Genomic DNA, 20,562 nt, shown 5'->3' with positions numbered 1-20,562 from the left:
GTTAACACAGCATAAAGATTTGCATACTTGAGTAAATCTTCATACATGGTAGAAATTCCATAAAACCCTGAAATCCAGGTTGTACTGTCAGCATGCTTGTGAATGTTCAGGTTCTAAATTTTCATGGGAGGAATGTTTCATCCTGTGTTTTTGCAAGTCTTACGTGAACACATAAGACAACAAGCATTTTCTAAACTAATCCTACAAGATACATAACATTCTGGATTTAAAAGTTTTTGGATTTTTATTTCTTTCCAGTTGTGGGTGAACATTGTGAATGGGGATATCCAGGATTCTACGCGCTCAGACCTGTACGAATACATCGTTGATTTTCTTACCTACTGCGTAGACCAGGAGCTGGTGTGGACCCATGCAGATTGGCTTTTGCAGAAAAGTGAGGAGGTTTGTGTTTCATAAGTGCACTCTCTTTGGAATGGCTGGTAAAAGACACCAAGGTCTCCCCACCCCCATCTTTAGGTGGAAGGGAAAGAAGCCACATTCATCCTCCTGTTGACTTGGTGACCTTTTTAACCTTCCTTTCAGCATTAGCAAATGCCACTGTCTGCTCTGGTCTCTGCAGATCATGTTCTCTGCAGAGGCCTCTCAGAAATATAAACAGCCAGGCCTTCTCACGCTCTTGGTGTTCTGAAAGTATTCTTAAAATTCCCCCTTCACTTGTCAGGAAACAGAAGTCTGTGTTTTGTTTTCTGGGATGGGAATGGGTCATTACTCTGCACAGATGGGCCTTTTGCAGGAAGGAGCCTCAGGTCTGGGCCCCTTCAGGAAGACCATTGTCCTCTTCTGTTTGTATCACTCCTACTGAGAGGCTGTGGACATGGAAGTGTGAAGTGTCATGAACATGACCTGCCTCATCTCGGAGGCTGAGACAGGACAATGGTGAAAAAGCAGCTGTTGGCCCTTGGCTGTAGAGCAACCTTCTTAATGCTGTGACCCTCTAATGCAGTTTTTTATGTTGTGGTGACCCCAACCATAAAATTATTTCATTGCTACTTCATAACTCTAATTTTACTACTGTTATGAATTATAAAGTAAGTAGCTAATATGCAGGATATCTGATATGGAACCTCCAAAGGGGTCACAACTGACAGGTTGAGAACCGTTGCTCTAGAGCCAGGCAACATGCTCAGAAAAAAAGGGACAAAGACCTTAAAGAGTCCCCACAGGTCACACTGACAAAGGCAGCAAGCATAGAAGACACATTTCCCTGCCTCCTCTTGGAGAGACAAAATCAGACCCTGATTCAAGGCAGGGCAGAGCAGGGCAGACTTCTCTGCTCTCCATCCTACTTCCTGAACCAGATCAGAGTCCTCATTCCTTCTCTATTGAAACACTTTAAATTACCTTTATTTATTTGTGTGTATTTGTGCACGTCCGTCTACATACATGTGCCATACTGTTTGAATGATGGTCAGGGGACAGCCTCACCTTCCATCATGTGTGTCCCAGGGATTGAACTCAGATATTCAAGCTTGGCAGCAAGGACTTTTACTTCCTGAGCCAGCTCACTGGCCCCTCCTTGCATATGTTTTATTCCATTCCTCTTTTACCTCTGTGCACATGCCTACAGAACATACCTGCACATGTTCTATGGCGTCGGTGCAGTATCAAAGACTTAAGTCCTTTCCACTTAAGAGCAATCATAGCCGAACACAGATTCTGTATGCCGCTTGACCGCTGCCATCTCTCAAAGGCCATGGTTCACAGAAGGGGTTAACGGACTTTTTCAAAGTCATGTAGGCAAGCAGAGCGGAGACCAATCCAGACCTTCAGCTGTGTCATGCTTCTCATGTTTGGGGTTCACAGGGTATGTAGCTGTGTGTGCATGTGCACAAGTGGGCACGCGCTGGTACTTGCACATGTAAGTACCCAGGGAAGCCCAACAAAGTGTAATGGCCTTCTTAGTATTTCCTCAGAAGGCAGAATTGGTCCAGGGTGCTCCTCATGGTAAGCGTCGGAAGGCCACCTGGTAGCTGTTCAGGGACCATAGGTTCAGATGGCAGACTAGCCGTGTGCATTAAATAATCTACTAGCCAGACATCGTGTTCAGAGAACCAAGAGCACACTATGAATTTTCATACTTTCTGGATTTTCTTGCTTAGTTTTTGTAAGGGGCAGTCTCTATTTGGGGTAATCTTAATAGTGCTGGTGCTGGTGTCTTTCATGGCTGTCAAAGTCTGTTAACAGAGACTGCTCCATTTGTTAGTTTCCAGCCAGTTTAAAAGAAATCCCAGCAGTGGTATGGGGAGGGTTTCTTAGAACCGGCCTCTTTCCTTCCTGTCTGTGTTGGGCCCTTTGTTTGCTCTTTCTTGGGACTTTTTGCTGGACTGCTTTTCTCCATATTTTTGAGATAAGTGTGGCATATAAGAAGCTGTACCTGCTTAATAATCAGCATATTCTGCAAGATGGTTTTAGCCAAACCATGAATGTTAGGTGACCAAAAGAAAGATGAAGAAAACTGAATGTCTGTTCATTCTGCAGATTGGAGTTCAAGTTTTCACCAAGAGACCTTTGGATGAGCAGCAACAGACCAGTTTTAATCCAGATGACATTATTAGTTGCCTTAAAAAATATCCTAAAGCCCTGGTTAAGTACCTGGAACATCTTGTTATGGACAGGAGATTGCAGGTGAGCGTTGGAGCCTGATAAAGTCTGTCGCTGCAATGTCACCAATGACTTAGGAAAGGGAACCTGACTGTCACTTTTTGGGCAGGTTTTGTCCCCTGGTCACTCAGTCTGTTCTTGTTGATTATCTTGGGAATATGAGCCTTTGTGAAAAACACCCAGAGGGATTAAAGGTAGATGGTTTTATCTCTCATCTCATATCAACTCCACTTCTCTTTATCTTTGTTATTATCCTCAAAGGAAATGGAAGAAGCTATGTCATTTACAGAATACCTAAAGCCTTTGCCTCAGAATAAAAAGCCACCCCTTCATATGTCCCCAACATGTTAATCATCTTTCCATCGTTATGATAAAATACTAAAGGCAATTAACTTCTAAAGAATAGAGATTTCTTTTGCCCCACAATCCTAGACATTTCAGTCTGACAGGTTGTCCCATTCTTTTTGATGCAGTCTTAGCAGAAGGAGGCCATGGCCAGAAAGTCAAGAGGGTAGGGCAGGGGGTTGAGGTTTACCGTCCCTACTATGGTTCCACCCCTTCCCTATGGCCACATTGATTCCAAGTTTTACCCCCATATCCAATAGCAGTCCCAGGGGCACCAGACCTTTAACCCGTGGTCTTTAGGGGCACATTCAGCATCCAAACTACAGCAACAGGACAGTAACACCCCCCTCTGTGATGGGGTTCCTGGGAAGTTTTCAGACCCCTGAGGGTGTCCTGCCCACTGTGTTCGAGCCTCCGTCATGTAAACACTGTGTCTTGTTTGCCCCTGTTTCCTACAGAGAGAAGAGTACCACACCCACCTGGCCATCCTTTACCTGGAAGAAGTGCTGCGGCAGAGGGAACTCACTGGAGGCAAGGACGTAGAAGCCACTGAGACGCAGGCCAAGCTCCGGAGGCTGCTCCAGAAGTCTGACTTGTACCGCGTCAACTTGTTGAAAGGTGAGGATAAACTTCACATCCAATGAGAGACTTCTGTGGGGCTGAGGCAGGGAGCCATTGTCCCAGAGTGCAACATTTGGGCCTCATAGGGTACTTCCTTGAGTCCCTTTCCTCAGAGCTCTCCTGATGAATTTTGGATTGCTTTAAAGCACCATGATTCATGATTTACCTTCTAATGACTTCAGTACCTTCATTACTGGGGACCCCCAAGATCCCCAGATCTGCTGGGCTCAAGCCCCTTAAGGGAAATGTCATAGTCTGTGCAAAGAACCTGTGCAGCTCTCCTTTGTCCCTCGGTGTGGGCCTTTGCAGCCTGTTAGTAATGATTTGCTGACAGTCCATGTGCGGAGGACGGGGATGCGTGTGTGCTGGGGCCCCTGTGCCTGCTGCTGGGCTTGACACAGGCTGGACAGCCGGCCCTTCGCTTCAGGCTGGTAACTTCTGCCTCAGCCATCGTGCCTGAGGCACAGCCCTTGGTGGCCAAGCTGCTGATACCAGTGCCTTCCATTTCGTATTCGCCGTGGCCCTGAACTGAGTGTTGTCCTGGGAATACCCCAAGATATTGTGTTGTCCCCTGTTTCACAACCCACAGGGGAGCAAAGTGACCTTGGCAGTGAGACTCAGCCTATTGGCCCACTAAAGGAGAGCCTCTATCAGGACTGACACTGGCCCTGGACTGTGCCATTTTCTGGAAGCCTAACTGTAGGAGGAGCAAAAGAGAAGTTTAGATTTCTGGTCCAGAACCTCATTAGATAATACAGATAGGGTTTTTTTGTTTTGTTTTGTTTTGTTTTTTAATACATTGAACGTATGTTCCTTTCAGGGAAGCATGTTTTAAATTGGAATAAAGGGGTTGAGCATAGCTTTTATAGTAAAATGGATATTTGAATTTTATCCATGGATTCTGTATCTGCAGATCCAAGCAACTGTGATATGAAAATATCTGGCATAAATATCATAGCATTATTGTCAGCCAGATTTTACTGTATCCTCAGTCCTCCCCAGGCGATCCCAAATACATAGTATTAGTTATGCGAAAACATTTCTGGGGACTTGGGGATCCTTCCAGGAGGGTATGGATGCTAGTCCCCTGCTGGAAGGATCCCCAAGTCCCCACATTGGGAAGATGGAGTGATGGTAAGGGAACTGAGATATCCAGTAAGGAGCCAGATATCCAGTATGCTTAGGGCCCTTTTGAGACCAGACTTACCTGTTCCCTGAACTTTAGCAGTGGAGTTACCTTCACTTTTCCTATGACTTTGAGTCACCAGGGGAAAAGCCAAGGAGCCACCTTCTTCAATCATCTAGGTGGCAGTATTTAGCAAGGTCTGCCGGATAGCCTGCTTTTCTGAGGCTCCAAGAATATGCAGGTGAGCTCAGCCAGCCAGCCTGAGTTACTGAGTGCCAGTTTTGTCCGACAGAGAAGATCCAGGGTGCTGGCCTGCCCATGGAAAGCGCCATCCTCCACGGAAAGCTGGGTGAGCACGAGAAGGCCCTGCACATCCTGGTGCATGAGATGGGGGACTTCTCTGCAGCTGAGGACTACTGCCTGTGGGGCTCCGAGGGCCAGAATGCCGCCTACCGTCAGCGCCTTTTCCACACACTGCTTGCCATGTACCTCTGTGCAGGCCCCACTGCCCATGAGCTGACAGTGGCTGCTGTGGACTTGCTGAACCATCACGCCAGGGAATTTGATGCGACCCAGGTCCTACAGCTCCTGCCTGACACCTGGTCGGTGCAGCTTCTCTGCCCCTTTCTCACAGGGGCTATGAGGGACAGCATCCATGCCAGGAGGACCACACAGGTGGCTCTGGGCCTGGCCAAATCAGAAAACCTGATTTATATGTACGATAAGGTGAGTACCTAGCCTTTGTGACAGCTTGCTTCTCTGTCAGCCCAGATTGCATGGCATGTGAGTTTTTAACCTATGAAAAAAATGCTCTTGGTCAGTTTTTATTGTCACTCCACGAATACCTATTGTGCTTACTAAGATGCAGATATCTGTGTGGGCAGAGGCTGTGCTGGCAGGAAGCACTGGATACTGATAATCACGAGAGTGTGTAGAAGCTGGGTGTGGTCACTAACTGTAATCCCAGCATGTGGGATGATGGAGCAGGAAAATGGTCAAGAACTGAAGGTCAACCTGAAGTGCATAGTAAGTTTCAGACCAGTCTGGGCTTCAGTGCAAGACCCTGTCTCAAGCAAACAAAACCAGGGGGGAGTGTGTAGGGAAGGCTGAGGGAAGGCGAGAGGTGGTGGAATAGTGACACTCCCCAGTCATACGCTTTATGCTTGTTTGAGCATGTGATAACATTTTGGATGGTGTCTTCTTGTCTCATCTCTCTTATACTGAGAAGAAAACTGAGGCTTGTGACAGTCACATGGAAGAGCCCAGATATACCTCCCAGGCCCAGTTCAGAAACCCACATTCTCTTCTCCAAGCTGACTTCCATTTCTGGACACCCCACATGGCAGGCTGGAAGAGAAGAAGTCATGTTCTTCTCTCTACACATAAGCCTTTCTTAAGACCCTGAGGCCTGAAAGATGAACCTCTTCTTTTTCCAGTTCCTTGCTGCTTCCCAGCACACGTTCTAGCCCTAGCTCTCTGCGCATGTAGCTTGTAGCATGTAGCATGTCCTGTCCTTAACATATGCTGACCCCGCCACCTGGGGCAGTTTACCTTTTTCACCCAGTCAGCGTTCATCCTGCCTGTTTTGTTGTTTGTTTGTTTTCTACCTCAGAGCTTTAAGCTCTAGGGTCTTTTGCTTACCCACATTCCTTGTGTGTACATGGGCAACTTCCTCTCCTTTAGGTTTTGAGAGCAGGGAGCCTTATTTATGATTTATGTTTTCCTAGTGCTAGCCCTGGCGTGCTGCAGGGCTGCATGTGGAAGGGACCAGTTCGTGCAAAATCCCCTGGGTTGCTGCTTGCTCCTGTCAGTGGACTGACTTGCCCAGAATGACAGAAGGATTGTATAGAAAGACCTTAACTTATACAACTCAAGTCCTAATTATCAGACTAGGGCCAATGGTGTCAGTTGCTGTTTCTTATTGACTTCCAAAAAATGAAATTGTGTTGTTGGGAATGTGCCACTAATTAACTGAGTGACTGTGACCAAATCCCTAATTTGGGCCCTGCTTTTTATTTGCTAATGACGGTCTTATTTAATCCCACTCAGTTCTGATAACCATGACTTCTTGACGGTCTGGGGGTAAAACAGCCAGTGCTTTGAGAATGCTGAAGGGAAGAGTTTGTATAGAAGTTCTGATACATGTCGGTTACTTTAAGAAAAATGACTGCTGGGGCTGGAAAGATGGTTTGGAGGTTAAGAGTGCTTACTGCTCTCTCGGGGACCTGGGTTCAGCTCCCAGCACCCACATGGTGGCTCACAACTCCAGTTCTAGGGGCTGATGACCTTTTCTGGCCCCTGCAGGCATGTGATGCACATAAACTCATGCATAAAAATGAGCAAATAAATCTTTACAAATAAAAGGAAGAAGATTTTGCCGCATTCTCTGTCTACTCGGTGAGAATGGTTCTGCTTGTTCCCATTTCTCATGTCTTGTCACGAAGCTGACGGGCTTGCTCCTGACAGCCATCGCAGTCCACAGCAGAGTGTGTCTGCACCCTGACTCGGCGCCCTCTTCACTATTGCTTTCTGTTTGCAGATGAAGCTGAAGGGAAGCGCAGTCCGGCTCTCAGAGAAGAAGCTTTGCCAGCTCTGCCAGAACCCTTTTGGTGAACCTGTGTTTGTCAGATACCCAAACGGAGGTCTAGTGCACACCCACTGTGCTGCCAGCAGACACACAAGCCCCAGCTCACCCAGCCCTGGCACTCGGACTTGAAAAGCAGGGTTCCAGGCCGCAAAGGGGATTCTGAGACCTTTTCCAAATCTGCTTTGTGCCAGCCAGAACAAAAGGAAGGCATCTGGGTGCCAGGGAAATGTCATCCCTGGGAAACAAGGCACCTCACTGCTGATTGTTCTTTGTGTGAATGTAAATGGAAAAGGCCTGAAACCCCGACGATAGTGGCAGGCCAGAGTCTACCTGCCCAGAAGGTTACAGTCATCCAAAGCAAAGCACAAGCCAACTTTGAAAAGCAGGCAGTATAGCCTGGGTGAGCCAGACACAGGTAGGACCTGGAAATTAAGTCCATGTGGCTCAGGCTAGTGTCCAGAGTGCAAAGGTCTGAGCTGGGTACCTGGCCTTTTGCGGAGGTGTGCCCTTCACATAGGCTCCACATCTGCCCCTGAAGTGGACAGAGTTTCTGTTCTTCTTCCCACCCTGCTGTCAACCTCTGAAGCCTCTGCCTTGTTTACTCAGGCACTCACTTGGTGTAAAGTCCTGTGTTTCTGGCTCCCTAGCACATGATCTGCTTAGAAACAGAGAAAGCTTGAAGCAGGCAGGATGGTGAAATGATTCAGTGGGCAAAGGCTCTTGCCACCCAGCCTAATGACCCAGAACCACGCGCACCTGCACTCTCACGTATACAGAGAAAGAGACAGGGACAGGGAGGGAGAAAGGCAGAGAGAGAGAGAGAGAGAGAGAGAGAGAGAGAGAAAGGTCTGAGTAGGAAGCTACTGTCCTGAAGCTACTTCACCTGTCCTGAAGACTGCAGCAGAAGGGATACATATATGCGAGGGCCCAGACACAGGTTCCTTTTCATTCTCTTGTTGACCGGGAACACCTTGATGGGCACGCAGAACTGAACATTTTTATTTGAATTCATATCATCTTTGTAGTTTTCTCTCATTTAGAATTTTGTCATTCGTAGCACACACCTCTTTCCTCATTAATATGTGCCTCCTACTGAATACATGGGCGACTCAAAGGGAAATGTGATGATGAGCTGATGAGCCCCCCAGGGGAGGTTGACCTTGGCCTTGGCCCTGTAGCAGGCAGCCAGCAAAGCTGCTGTCCCTGTTCTTTTGCAGGTGTCTCTAGGATCTGAGGAGGACAGGCTACCTTATCTGCCAGCACTCCCCATGCCTGCCCTGGGCTTTTCTGAGCCCTCAAAGGAAGGTCTCATCTGTGACCAGCTGGACTTGGTGTGTCTGTGTCATGTCACTCACAAGGGCAGCTCTTGCCATTTCACTGCCCTCTTTCAAGTCACCCAGCCTTCTCTGGGATACTGGTTCTTGGAGAACCTCAGGGCAGACAGCACAGCCTCTGTGGTGATGCTTGGAGAAGCATCATCTCCTGGGCTGATGGGATGACCCTAGAATACACCTTCTCCCATCTGCCAGCCCCTCCCTCACTGTTCTTTCTTCACAAAATAATTTCCAAACTTAAAATGATCAGTGTGTTTCTTTCCTTTTGGGATCATGAGTAAGCCAGGAAGTGAGAGCATCTCTGAGTGTTCAGGGGACCGACACCCTTTTCCCTACATGTGTTGAGTGTCTGAGAATACATGATGAAGTCTCCTTGAAGCTCCACTGTGTCCTAAGGAAGACTGAGAACATTCTTCTCACCACATGTCGTTACAACCTATGAACTGGCGTTTTAATTCCCAAAGAACCAGTTGCCCTCTTAGCAGTGTCAAACCTGAAAGCGCCGTTCTTACACAAAATGGTTACAGTCTAGAAAGGGCTTAGGACTGCTCCCTCCTAACCTGGGGACTCTAGGCTCTTCTCTGAGTATTGGCTGATAATGTTGAGTAGCCCAGCCCCCACCAAATCCTTTAACGCAAACAGTTCTACAAGGTAGAGTGTCACCTGAGATATTACAGTCTGTAACTTCTCGACCTTCCTCACACTCTCCCAAGGGCCTTTCTGCAAATCCCATTTTAAGATAAATACATAGTTTTATGTCAGCCCTGCTCCTGTGTGGCAAGATGACAACTGGCCCTGTGTAGCTCCCTTCAGGTGCTGTGCAGCTGTCCTGGTTAGAGCAGTGTGGACTGAGCTTTCACATTCATATCTGGTGGGCAGGACTTTTAATGTGGGGAACTGTTTATCTGCTACCAGGTGTTAGTGTAGGCCTGTCACCTAGGCTGTGGCCGCTGGGTATGAGCCCAGTGGGGAGAGGCTCTGTGAGCCATGCCTGACACTTCTGGAACACAGAGAAGTGGGTGCCGGGTCACACTGTCACATGGCGCCTGTTGTACAGCTGGGGCAGCCTTGCTTTCTGCTTGCTCTCCCATAGGAACCTCTGTCCTCAGCTTCCTTTGCCTCTTAATGAGTCCCAAATCCACAAAATGTACAAATGTAAACTTGTTGATTTTATTAAAATTCTTCTAATTCTTTGTTCTTTGGTCATTTTGAAGTGCTAGTCTCCATGTGTGCTGCCCTATTGTAAGGAGCTCTAGAACCCAGCTGTACTCTGGCTTCCTTGTGCCCATGGAAGTGCCCGAAGCAGCTGCAGCTGCACCTCAGGCTCCGCTATGACTTGACTGCACTTTCGTTTGGTTGGTTGTTTTGGTTTTTGGAGACAGGGTTTCTCTGTGTAGCCCTGGCTGGCTGGCCTGGCCTGGCTCTGTAGACCAGGCTGGCCTCAAGCTCACAGAGATCCACCAGCCTCACCTTCCTGAGAGCTGAGATTACAGATGTGCACTACTTGAGCGTTTATCACCTGCATATTCTTGGAGCACTCCTGTACACTCCATGCCTTCAGGCTCACAACACTCTGAGGAGTTATGAACTAAGACTTTGGGTGACTTGGCTCATTCTTCTTGGAGCCGAATGCTCTTACAGCTCCTGCATTCCTAATCCTGAACACATTCCAAGAATACAAACAAACCTTTCCTATGATATTTTACTTTCTTGGGGTGAAGAGATGCTTCAGTGAATGGAAATTGTGCTTGCTGCAAATTATGAACATCTGATTTGCAACAGAACCTATGTTGAAAGCCAGGAGTGGCTGGCCTGTAATTTCAGAGGTATGGGGGCCAGAGACAGCATCGCCCCCAGTTCAGTGAGAGAGCCTATCTTCAGGGGAATACAGAGGAAGACACCTGCACGTACCACCACCAACACACAAGTTTTTTTGTTTGTTTTTTCTTTTTTCCTTTCAAATCGACTCCCTCCCTGAAATGGTCATAGCAGGCTCTTTGAGCAATCCTGTTGAACGTGACTAGTCTCTCATAGGCTTCCATTCTGGCTACTGCTCCATCCATGAGCAAAAGGGAGGAGGGATTTGTTACTGCAAGGGACTTCTTGACTCTTCTACCTGCTCTACCACACAGCCAGGTAAATCTCACATCAGTGAGTTAGCCATGCTGCCATGGCTCAGATTTCAAACAGGGAACTGGGGTGTTGTTCTGGTGATTTTAGTTTGGCACCAGGCCAGCAGGGAGGTCCCTGACTGCAAATCCTCCTGTCTGACACTTGGCCAAGCCAGGAGACCTAAAAACTACCCAAGTTCACTGTTACTTAAATTGCCACAAGTGCTGCTTTCAGAGGAGTGAGGCCAAGGCTGTGACTGCGTGTGTGCGCGTGTGTATGCACACACGCATATGTGTGTATATATTTATAATTTTGACTCACATCCTGGTATCTAGCGTCTGTTAGCGTACTGGATGATGGTAAAGCAAGATATGGTGGAGGCTGAAATGGATGAAGGCTGGACTGGGAAGAAGAGGCAGCATTCACAACTAATTGAAACTACTATGAAAATACGAGACAAAGCCAAGTGGCAGAGAAAAAGTAAATTGTCCTAAATGGGTCTTGTGGAAGCAAAGACTGGCGTCTGCCTCAGTTAAATGGGCTGTGACTTGTGTTAGGAGTAATTAGATATTAACTAACACCCCATTTGCTCCTAGCAGATCTGTCAACCTTAGCGTTTGAAATGAAAACCTACAAGAGTCTACACCATATGGACTGGAGACCTTCTCACCTTTTCAGAAAAGCTCGGTGGCTGGAGCACCATCTAAAAGCTTGTTAACATGCCGTTTGGAGAAAAGCACTGAGTTAATGATGCTTGCTTTTCCTTAGCTTGCTACCAGGGAAGGGATACGAATAGCTATAATTCAGTCTGCAGCTTAGAGTTGTAAATTAGCTAAATGAGATCACATGGCAAGAAAGAATTAGAAAGCAGCACACGGCTTGTGGGCCAAGTGTGACTATCATACAGATGCTGGCTGTGTCAGTCCACCTGGACACAGCCATGTCCCTGACCTTGGACTCCCATCCATGATCAGGAGGTAGAGCTGGTTAACATGAGGTCCCTTCAGGTGTTAACTGTCTGAGCGAGGGAATCAGGGTAAGGTAATGGGCGTGACTCGGCCTTCCAGGGCTTGGGGAGCTCCCGCAGCACCCAGCACACAAAGTCCTGTTCAGCAGCATGTCTCTGATGCTCTGTCCCTCTGGGTGTCAGTGCTCCCACACCTCACTGCATGGTGAGTCCAGGAAAGTGACTCCATAGCCACCCACACCTATAATTCTCCATAGCTAGAACCCGGGGTTCTAGCTCTGCTGTCTGCTTCCATTTCTCCTGTCCTCCTGTTTCTGATAAGAAGCATTTTGCATTGTCTCTGGCTTCTTCAAATCCTTCACCACCATGGTCATCTTTCCCTACAGAACGTTTTCCATATGTCTTACTTGAGATAGTATTTTTCCTTTCAGATTCCATTCATGTTCTTCTAAGCACAGCAGACAAATCCCAGCCTAATCTCAGGAATATGAGCTATAATGATCTGGTGTTCATTGCCTACAATTAAGCTGACTTGCCCTGCCTCCCCTCATGGTGCACACAAACATTTGTGATTTACCTGGGTCAGCGGCTACACATGGTGGAATTAGGGGTGGGGGCAGGCTGTCCAGTGTGCTTTACGTCCACCTCTGTAGTCAGAATGTTACAGGAAAACCCCCAAATCCATTCTAAATTGCCTCACTACTTTGCTGAGTTCCAGACCAGCATTGATTAAAGCTTATAAATATGTATAACCAAATGCTAAACTTTTGCTTTCTTGGGAATTAGAGGACAAGAAAGCATTTCCTTTGTCATTTGCATAATAATGCACATCTCTGAAAACAGTTTTTTGATTTCAAATAATTTACCAGAGTATATTTATTTATGTGAATAAACCACGTCAAGAATCAGTATTATGCCCCAAAGAATAGCAATAACTGTTAGTATGTTACAAATGTGACTACATTTAAAAAGTGCTCCTTTTTCAAACTGTAAACATACACCCCATAAAATTGTGCATTGCAAACACTTTTTTTTTTTTTTTTTTTCTCAAATGGGGCAGGCCAGGGTTTGCAGCCACACACATCTGGAAATCAGAGGACTCAAGGGAGCCAATTCTCCTTCCATCATATCGGTCCTGGGGATTGGACTCAGATCAGCATGCTTGGTAGCAATCACTTTCAACCACTGAGCTATTGTACCAACCCTCCAACCACTTTCTTTTTCCATCTTATTTTTAATTTATGTGTGAGTATTTTGCCTGCATGTATGTCTGAGCAACAGATTCAAGCAGTTCCCACAGAGGCCAGAAGAGGGCGAGGGCGTGAGAACCCCTGGAACTGGAATTACAGATGCTTATGAGCTGCCATGTGGTGCTGGAAATTGAACCCTGGTCCTCTGTAAAAGAGCCAGTGTCCTTAACACCTGCGCCATCCCTCCAGGCCCCTGCAACCACTTTTTAAAAGCAGAATTATTTTGAGATATTTTTATTCTATGTGTATCTGCAGACATGCCCGCAGGTCTGTCTGCACTACATGTGCACGCCGACCAAGAAGTCTAGAACAGGGCGCCAGATCTCCTTGGAACTGGAGGTTCATACAGTTGTGAGCTGCTATGTGAATGCTGGGAAGTGAACCCTGGTCCCTCCAGAAGAGCAGTCAGTGCTCTTCACATCAGAGCCCTCTCTCCAGCCCCTGCAGCCACTTTAAATGAACCTTTCAAGGCAAGAATATAGTTATATTGTAATACAACCACTGACACCATCCATCTCCGCTTTCTCATGATCCTTGAGATTCTTTTGGTTTGGTTTGGTTTGGTCTTTTGTCTTTTGGGGCAACCTGACTGCTGGGATTAAAGGCGTATGACGCCATGCCCTGTGATCCCTGAGAGTCTGTATTCAGTGGTCTACAATAAATTCCCATTTCCCCTTCCTGGGACCCTGCAGCCACAGTCTTCCTCCTGTGTCTGTGACTCCGACAATGCCAGGTGGCTCAAATATGTCAGGCATGCAGTTCTCGTCCACAACTGAATTCACTTGGCCTGTAGTAGCATGCATGCATCACAATTTCCTTTTTAAAAGTGAAGCTACGTCTACTTCATGGTTTTAAATAATTTACTGGCTGGCTTTGTGTGTCAACTAGAGTCACCAGAGAGAAAGAAACCTCAGTTAAGCAAATGCCTCCATGAGATCCAGCTATAAGGCATTTTTCTCAATTAATGATCAATGGGGAAAGGCCCAGCCTATTGTGGGTGGTGCCATATCTGGGCTGGTGGTCCTGGGTTTTATAAGAAAGCAGGCTGAGTAAGCCTGTAGGCAGCACCCTTTTGGAGTGATGTCTTTGTGCACTGTGTAGAGATTATCTTTGTATTATTCAAATTCAGATTTTTGTGCCTGGGCAGATCTGATTCAGGCCAGACTTTGGCATTGTCATTTTTATGAAGCATCTCCTGTCTCCATGTTTTCTAAACACTGTTCTCCTTCTGATTGATCAAATAAAAAGCTGAACAGCCAATATCTGGTCAGGAGAGGAAAGGGAGGGACTTCTGAGCCCAGAGAGGGGGGGGGGTCTTGGGGACTGGGCAGAGTGACCATTGGACATGGATAAAGAAGAAGAGGCAGGGCAAGACTGACATGATAGGTAATGAGCCACATGGCTGGGAAGTAGGCCAGGCCAGTATTCAGGTTAGAATAGCTAAAAATCTGCCTGGCTATAATGCCTGAAGCTTTTAATAAATATATAAGGTCTCTGTGTCGTTATTCAGGGCAAGGGCAAGCAAGAGGTGTTTTATAGCCCCTCCATGGCCTCTGAATCAGCTCCTGCCTCTAGGTTCCTTCCCTACTTGAGTACTTGCCCTGACTTCCTTTGGTGATGAATAGCACTGTGGAAGTGTAAGCTAAATAAACCCTTTTCTCCCTAATTTGCTTTTTGGTCATGGTGTTTCATTGCAGCAATAGAAACCCTAACTAAGACAAATAGTGTATTACCAATAGTGTGTGCGTGTGTGTGCAGATGTATCTATTTTAATATTAGAATATATTAGATTAGAAATCAGCTTGTTAGATTAGAATTAGATTAGAAATTAGATTGTATTAGAATTAGGATTTCTATCTGCTATATCCAGAAGAACATGTAAAGTATAACTCTCTATCAACCCATTTAAATGTCATCCATCTATTGTCTGGATAAAGTGATTAAAATACATCAATAAGCAAAGCTGATGGTCTGGTGTAGGCCTTAAGAGTGGGTTTAAACTCAGCATGAGATGTTTGACAAGAACTCACCACCAACCATCTGTGGAGTGACACTGGCTTGTCTACAAAGGTTTGTGCGAAGCCTATTCAGAAACATGAGCCAGAATAACTCACTTACAGGAAAGAATAGGGGCAGGTGCCTTTAGGTCTTGGTGTATGACGAAACAGGTCGGGGTGTGTTTCAAAGCGGGTCTCCTAATGAACGTTATGTTTCCCAACCTCTTTCAGCATACAACCATCCAGTCTTGTGGGGAGAGGAGATATGTGTCATTCTCAGATTCTTGGCTGTGTCCCTCCCTGGAACATTGCTAACGATATCATGATCCTCACTTCCAACTTTGTGTGGATCACCACCACTCCATATCTAGGGGTGTGACAGTTTGATGGGGGCAGGGCATGCCTCTGCCTCATTTTCTTGGAAGAGCAAGTTGGCACTTTGAAGAATGTAAATGGTGGTGATGGGATCTGGTCTGGGATGGAATGGGAAGAGCTGTTATTCCATTTTTCCATGGGTATGAGCTGAGGCAGAGTATCTGAGTAAGTTCAAGTCAGCCTGTTTCTTTCTTCTGCCGCCATGGGGAGTTTGGAACTGCAGCTTCCCTGGAACGTTTGCACAGCTGCTTTGCAGGCATGTGTCCTGGGTAATCTCCATGGGAGAGACAAAAGCAAAGGTTATCTGATCATAGAGGCTGGGCACACTGAGTGTGAGAGCACCCTGTAAGCTCATCATTATCTCTGTCCCATCACTGTAATTTCACACAAGTGAACACAAAAGGCAGGCAGGGCGCTGTCTGTCCTGTGTGAGCTTAATTTCCTCCCACTGTTGTTATTTTCAGATATTTTCTGTTTACATAAATACTGGAAAATGTGCAGCTTGGTAAACAATGGACAGAAGAGGTCTGCTGTCCCCAGTCCACTGTGGCCTTTGGGTGCTTATTATATCACTCAGGGAGAAGGTACCAATAAAGCTATTGAATGTGTGTGGAGAGATGGAGGGTGGTAAAGTATTGGTTGATACAGCAAGTCCTACAATATACAGGAAACATGGATGCTGTGTAAATCACATACAGTCATGAGCCTCAGGGCCCAGTGATTTTGAATGTATGGCTTTCTAAGCTCACAAACCCATTCTATGGAATATTTTCCTTCCCTATATATATTTCTGTTTCTAAATGTGTGCAATTATTTGTTTTGAGAGGCAAAACAAAGCAAAGTAAAACAAACAAATAACCCCCCCTCCCAAGATTCTAGCAGGTGCCCTCTGGGACTCAAACCAGTGCTTATAACAATGCCTTTATCCTTCCCAGCCTTCAGAACGGCAAGGCTTAGTGCATCTCTTTCCTTGTAAATTGTACAGTCTGTGGTTGGGTTATAGCAACAGATAAGGAGACACTGAGAAAAGGACATGCAGGAAGAAGACTCTGACGGGGTGTAACTGATTTACAAAGTATTTGGTGAATCCTCTGGGGAGTGCGGAAGGCAGCCAGGAACACTTCTGATGGCCTGGTGGGATAAAAAAAAAAACCTAGTATGACCACCCTTCTTCCCACCCCCACCAAGTCTCAAGAGGACCCCCAAAGGTCTGTGCATGGGGAATGTGCATTCCCAGTAGCCTAGGCTGGCTGCATTTGTAGAGGAGGATCAGCAAATCCCACAGGCTTTGAGTTTCAGGTAAAGTTTTCCCTTTATTCTGTTCACTGTTGAGAACGATGTTTTCTTTTCTTTTTTTTAAAGCTTTCCACTTTCCGTTATGCATTTTCTTGTCTTTCATGGTGAGCAGTGATCTCCTTTCATGGTGTAATAAAGCATTTACAGGCTCCCTCATACCACTGCAAGGTCCTGAAATGGCAGCAGCATTTCAATGAGGGAGAAAACTGGGAATATATTCCCCCAAGGACCATGCATAAGGAACAGCAAGCCTTTCCGATAAAAATGTTAAATGGGCTCAGTTGTTTTGTTTTTTTTTCCCTAGGGAGTGCTTGGCAAATGGACAGTGGATGGCAGAGGCAGCAGCAAGGAGGGTGAAGGCAGAGCAGCAGCTATGGGGAAGTAACCTTTCTCCTAAGTGGGTTGTGGGGGTCTGCAGGTGTTTGTTTACACAGGGGGCCAGACTCGGGGTTCTTTAGTTACCTCTCTCATTGCTCTGATCAAACCCCTGACAAGAAGCAGCTTAAGAGACCAGGGTGTTGTTTGAGCTCCTGGTTTGAGAGTGTAGTCCATCATGGCAGGAAGGCTGGGGACAGCGTAGAGACGGGAGTGGCTCTCTGCTGGGGCAGACAAGTCTGCTTGGCGGCATCTGGGTAGATCAGGACAGGAGATGCGCACACTCAAAGAGTCTTGGGCCCCGCCCACAGAAACGGGCCATCCACATTCAGAGAGAGTCCTCATGTCTTAGGTTTATCCTGTCTCAAAACACTTTCACAGACACACCAAAGCATGTCTCCCAGGTGATTCTGAATCTGGTTCTGTTGACAAAAAAGATGAACCATGACATCTGTCATCAGATTTGATCTGTTAAAAAGACCCCCTTTATGTTCCTTTGAGCCTGATGAGGTTTGATGAAGCTATGTAGTGGTCCTCGCTTGTTCCCTGGTTTAGATACTTGTGAGCCACCATATGGTTGCTGGGAATTGAACCCAGAACCTCTGGAAGAGCAGATAGTGCTCTTAAATGCTGAGCCGTCTCTCCAGCCCCACACTGCCTTTTATTGTATAAAATCCAGAGACAGACACCAGCAAGGTTCCACAACCTCTCCTTTCCTTAAATGTTTAAAGTACCATGGTGTTCTGGTTAGTCGCCATGCGTTCTGTCAGTAGCACCCAGTCTCTACCACACAGCAGCGGGAGCACTGAACTAACTCTTTTCTTCAGCATGGCCAGATTCATAGAGTTCTGTCAATCAGGTTTGCAGTAAGTTTTTTTTTTTTCAATATGTTTAATAAAGTTTATCCCTATGTAGCTTTAAATTTTCACTTTAAATTTTATGTGTCTCATTGATTGACTGGGAAGCTTAATATGACATCGTGTTCCTCACTGAGGCATAAATACATGCAGTCTATATCACTACACATAAGACTATATCTTTTGAGGGGTTAGGGCAAAAAGAGAACTCACCTTCTTCAACTGATGTACTAGAGATATGTTTATTTTTCAAGAGCAAAGGCTTGTTTATGAAGTTTGTACTTATGACTTTAAAAGTCCCATGCATTCTAGGATCTCTTGTTTATTTTTAGATTGTGTGGCTCATTGGCAGATGCTGTGGGGAGTCCACTAAATCTCCCCTTTTATTCCGGGGGGCAGCAAATTACAGCGAGGTAGATAGCCCCACTCCAGGTCCCAGCTTTCTTTGGGACTGCCCACAATTGTGTGGCCATGGAGAACAGGCTGTGTGGAGAACTGATTTATCACATTTCTCCATACTTGTCCCACTCTCATATCCTGGAGCACAGAGTGGCTGCAGCCCTGACTAGCCCACACTACAAAGACCATAAACATGAAGAGGATAACGGGAAGCTAGGTGAAAGGAGTAGCCTGAATGACAACCAGTGTGCCTAGCCCTTTAATAGTTAATGTCTGTTTCCAAAGGGCATTTTAGTGCTGCTGACTTTGCTAGCCCTACCCTTCACCTTCTCACTCCTGCTTCTCTTTCCCCAGGTGTGCTGTGGATGTCAGAACAGCCCCCAGAGAGCAAGTGTGTACATGCACGTGCTTTTGTCCAGGTGTGCAGATGATGTTGCACTCGCTGCCAACGCCGCTCTTCCCATCAGCCCTGCAGTCCGGCTTGCAGGGGCACAGCTGAGGCCATGTGCCACTAAGTCCAGCAAGGCTCTGAAATCTTAGGCCATGTGAGGTGAGGACTATGATGTAACATAACATATACATTGCGAGGTCTGCCCCTGGTTCTGACATACAAGCCTTGGGGTTCTCAGGTCCGTTGTTTTTTTTTTTTTTTTTTTTTTTTTTTTTTTTTGTATGCTCCTATGTGTGGCTAGGGACTCCAGGTTGCTTCCGAGTGGCACAGGTTACCAGGGAAGTTAATGTAGTCTGGAGGAAAGGACCTTTCTCTCCTACTCCAAGCCCTCACAAGAGGCAAATTGATCACAGATGGCCAGTGATGTTATTGATCATGGCTGTGCAAAGAAACCTCCATAGAAACCCAGAGGAGAGGTAGAGTTGGGTTCCCAGGAGCAGCCTGGTGAAGTTTTGCTGGAGGGTTATACCTTGGAAAGGGTGGGGAAGCACAGTGCTCCTCCAAGCAGGCGTCATCCTGCTCATTTCTCCCACCTACCTGCCCATCTGCACCATTTGCAGTTTCCTCTGTAATGACAGGATAAGTGGAGGAAGCAAAATGGGCTCTGTGACCAGCTGTGCCAAATTAATCCCACCTTTCAGGGCATTATGGGAGCTCTGGTTTGTAATCCATTATGCACCTCAGTTGGCAGCCTACTATTTGCGCTGCTGCTTGAATTGTGTGGAAATTGTTGTCTAGTCTTAGGGACTGAGCCCCAACCCGTGGAATCTGATGTCACCTTCAGGGAGACAGAAGCAAACTGAATCAAGCCAGATGCTGCTTTGGTTGGAGAACTGTTTCTGTTTTATTTTAGTTCAGAAAAATTCAGCAGCCTGTTTCTCTAACCATTTTCTACCCTAGCCCATAAAAAGAACAAACTGATAGGAAACAGGTGCCCCGTCCATCTGAAGCAATTACTGCTTCCAAATCCCAGTGCCTGCCACGGTCTCTATCCTGTAAATATGTGATTTCTATTTGTTTATGTTGGTGGAGATGAGGGTGAAACCGTGAGAATGCTAGACAATTACGATTCTACAAGGTACATTTCAACCTTTGCTTGCTCTTCACCAAGGCTTTCTGCCTGGGAAGATTCCCATTATTTCCAAGATGATGGCCATGGGGTCTGGATGCTCTATGACTGTTCAGAATGATGCAGGGAGTGAGCAGCACCAGGATCCAAATGTCTCATCTAGAACACTTCCTCCACATTACAAAAGTTTCTGAAGGACTCAGGCCCGAGTGTTGGATGCCAAGCCCCATCCCGGCTACAGAGGGTGAGGATGATGGTGCCCATTGCCTGAGCGTGGGGAGCTGAGCCACACTGACAGGCGTGCACTGAGCCCCAGACAGTCTGTTCTGCGAGAAGTGCAGAGCTATGAAGACAACGTCTGCGCCCAGATGCCTGTGGCTCCAACAGTCTCCAGCTGTCAGCTTTGTCCCACCCTGCTTCTGTCCTGCTGGCCTTGCTGGATGCTTACAGCCTGTCCACCTCAAGGGTCACTGTGGTTTTGGAATTGCTATAGTTATAAAGTGCTTTCCCCAAATTCTGATGTTCCAACTTTTACACCAACGTGTAAAAGTGATAGTGTTAAGAGATGGGGCTGTGGGGAAGTGATTTGGGCATGAGGGCTCCGATTTCCTGAATAGGATTAGCATCTTTTTATTTTATTTTTTATTTTATTTTATTTATTTTTTAAATGTGAAGAACAATAAAGAAATATACCCAATATCAGCCTCTGGTAATCACATGAACACTCACAGTCACACACACACACACACACACACACACACACACACACACACACACAC

At 46.5% G+C, this 20,562-nt stretch overlaps 1 protein-coding gene across 3 annotated transcripts in view; it reads left to right on the top strand.

The window, feature by feature from the left end:
• Window positions 1-20,562, top strand: part of Tgfbrap1 (transforming growth factor beta receptor associated protein 1) — a 45,409-nt gene that overhangs the window by 22,155 nt on the left and 2,692 nt on the right. Inside the window, exons 8-14 of one of the 3 annotated variants that reach the window (XR_008720169.1) lie at window positions 259-402; window positions 2,500-2,646; window positions 3,426-3,585; window positions 5,007-5,440; window positions 7,254-7,716; window positions 16,937-18,813; window positions 19,826-20,434. Coding sequence is in view for 1 of the 3 variants with exons in the window: in XM_055607743.1 (XP_055463718.1) it covers window positions 259-402; window positions 2,500-2,646; window positions 3,426-3,585; window positions 5,007-5,440; window positions 7,254-7,430 (1,062 nt within the window). In the remaining 2 variants the exon portion in view is untranslated. Of the gene's footprint in view, window positions 1-258; window positions 403-2,499; window positions 2,647-3,425; window positions 3,586-5,006; window positions 5,441-7,253; window positions 9,842-16,936; window positions 18,814-19,825; window positions 20,435-20,562 lie in introns of those variants that run through there. The other 2 variants (XR_008720170.1, XM_055607743.1) reach the window with 2 other exon arrangements.

Source organism: Psammomys obesus, unplaced genomic scaffold (assembly GCF_907164565.1).
Source record: "Psammomys obesus unplaced genomic scaffold, mPsaObe1.curated_primary_1811, whole genome shotgun sequence".
NCBI lineage: Eukaryota > Metazoa > Chordata > Mammalia > Rodentia > Muridae > Psammomys > Psammomys obesus.
The sequence above is the reverse complement of the archived record's forward strand: the minus strand, read 5'-3'. Positions and strand labels throughout refer to the sequence as shown.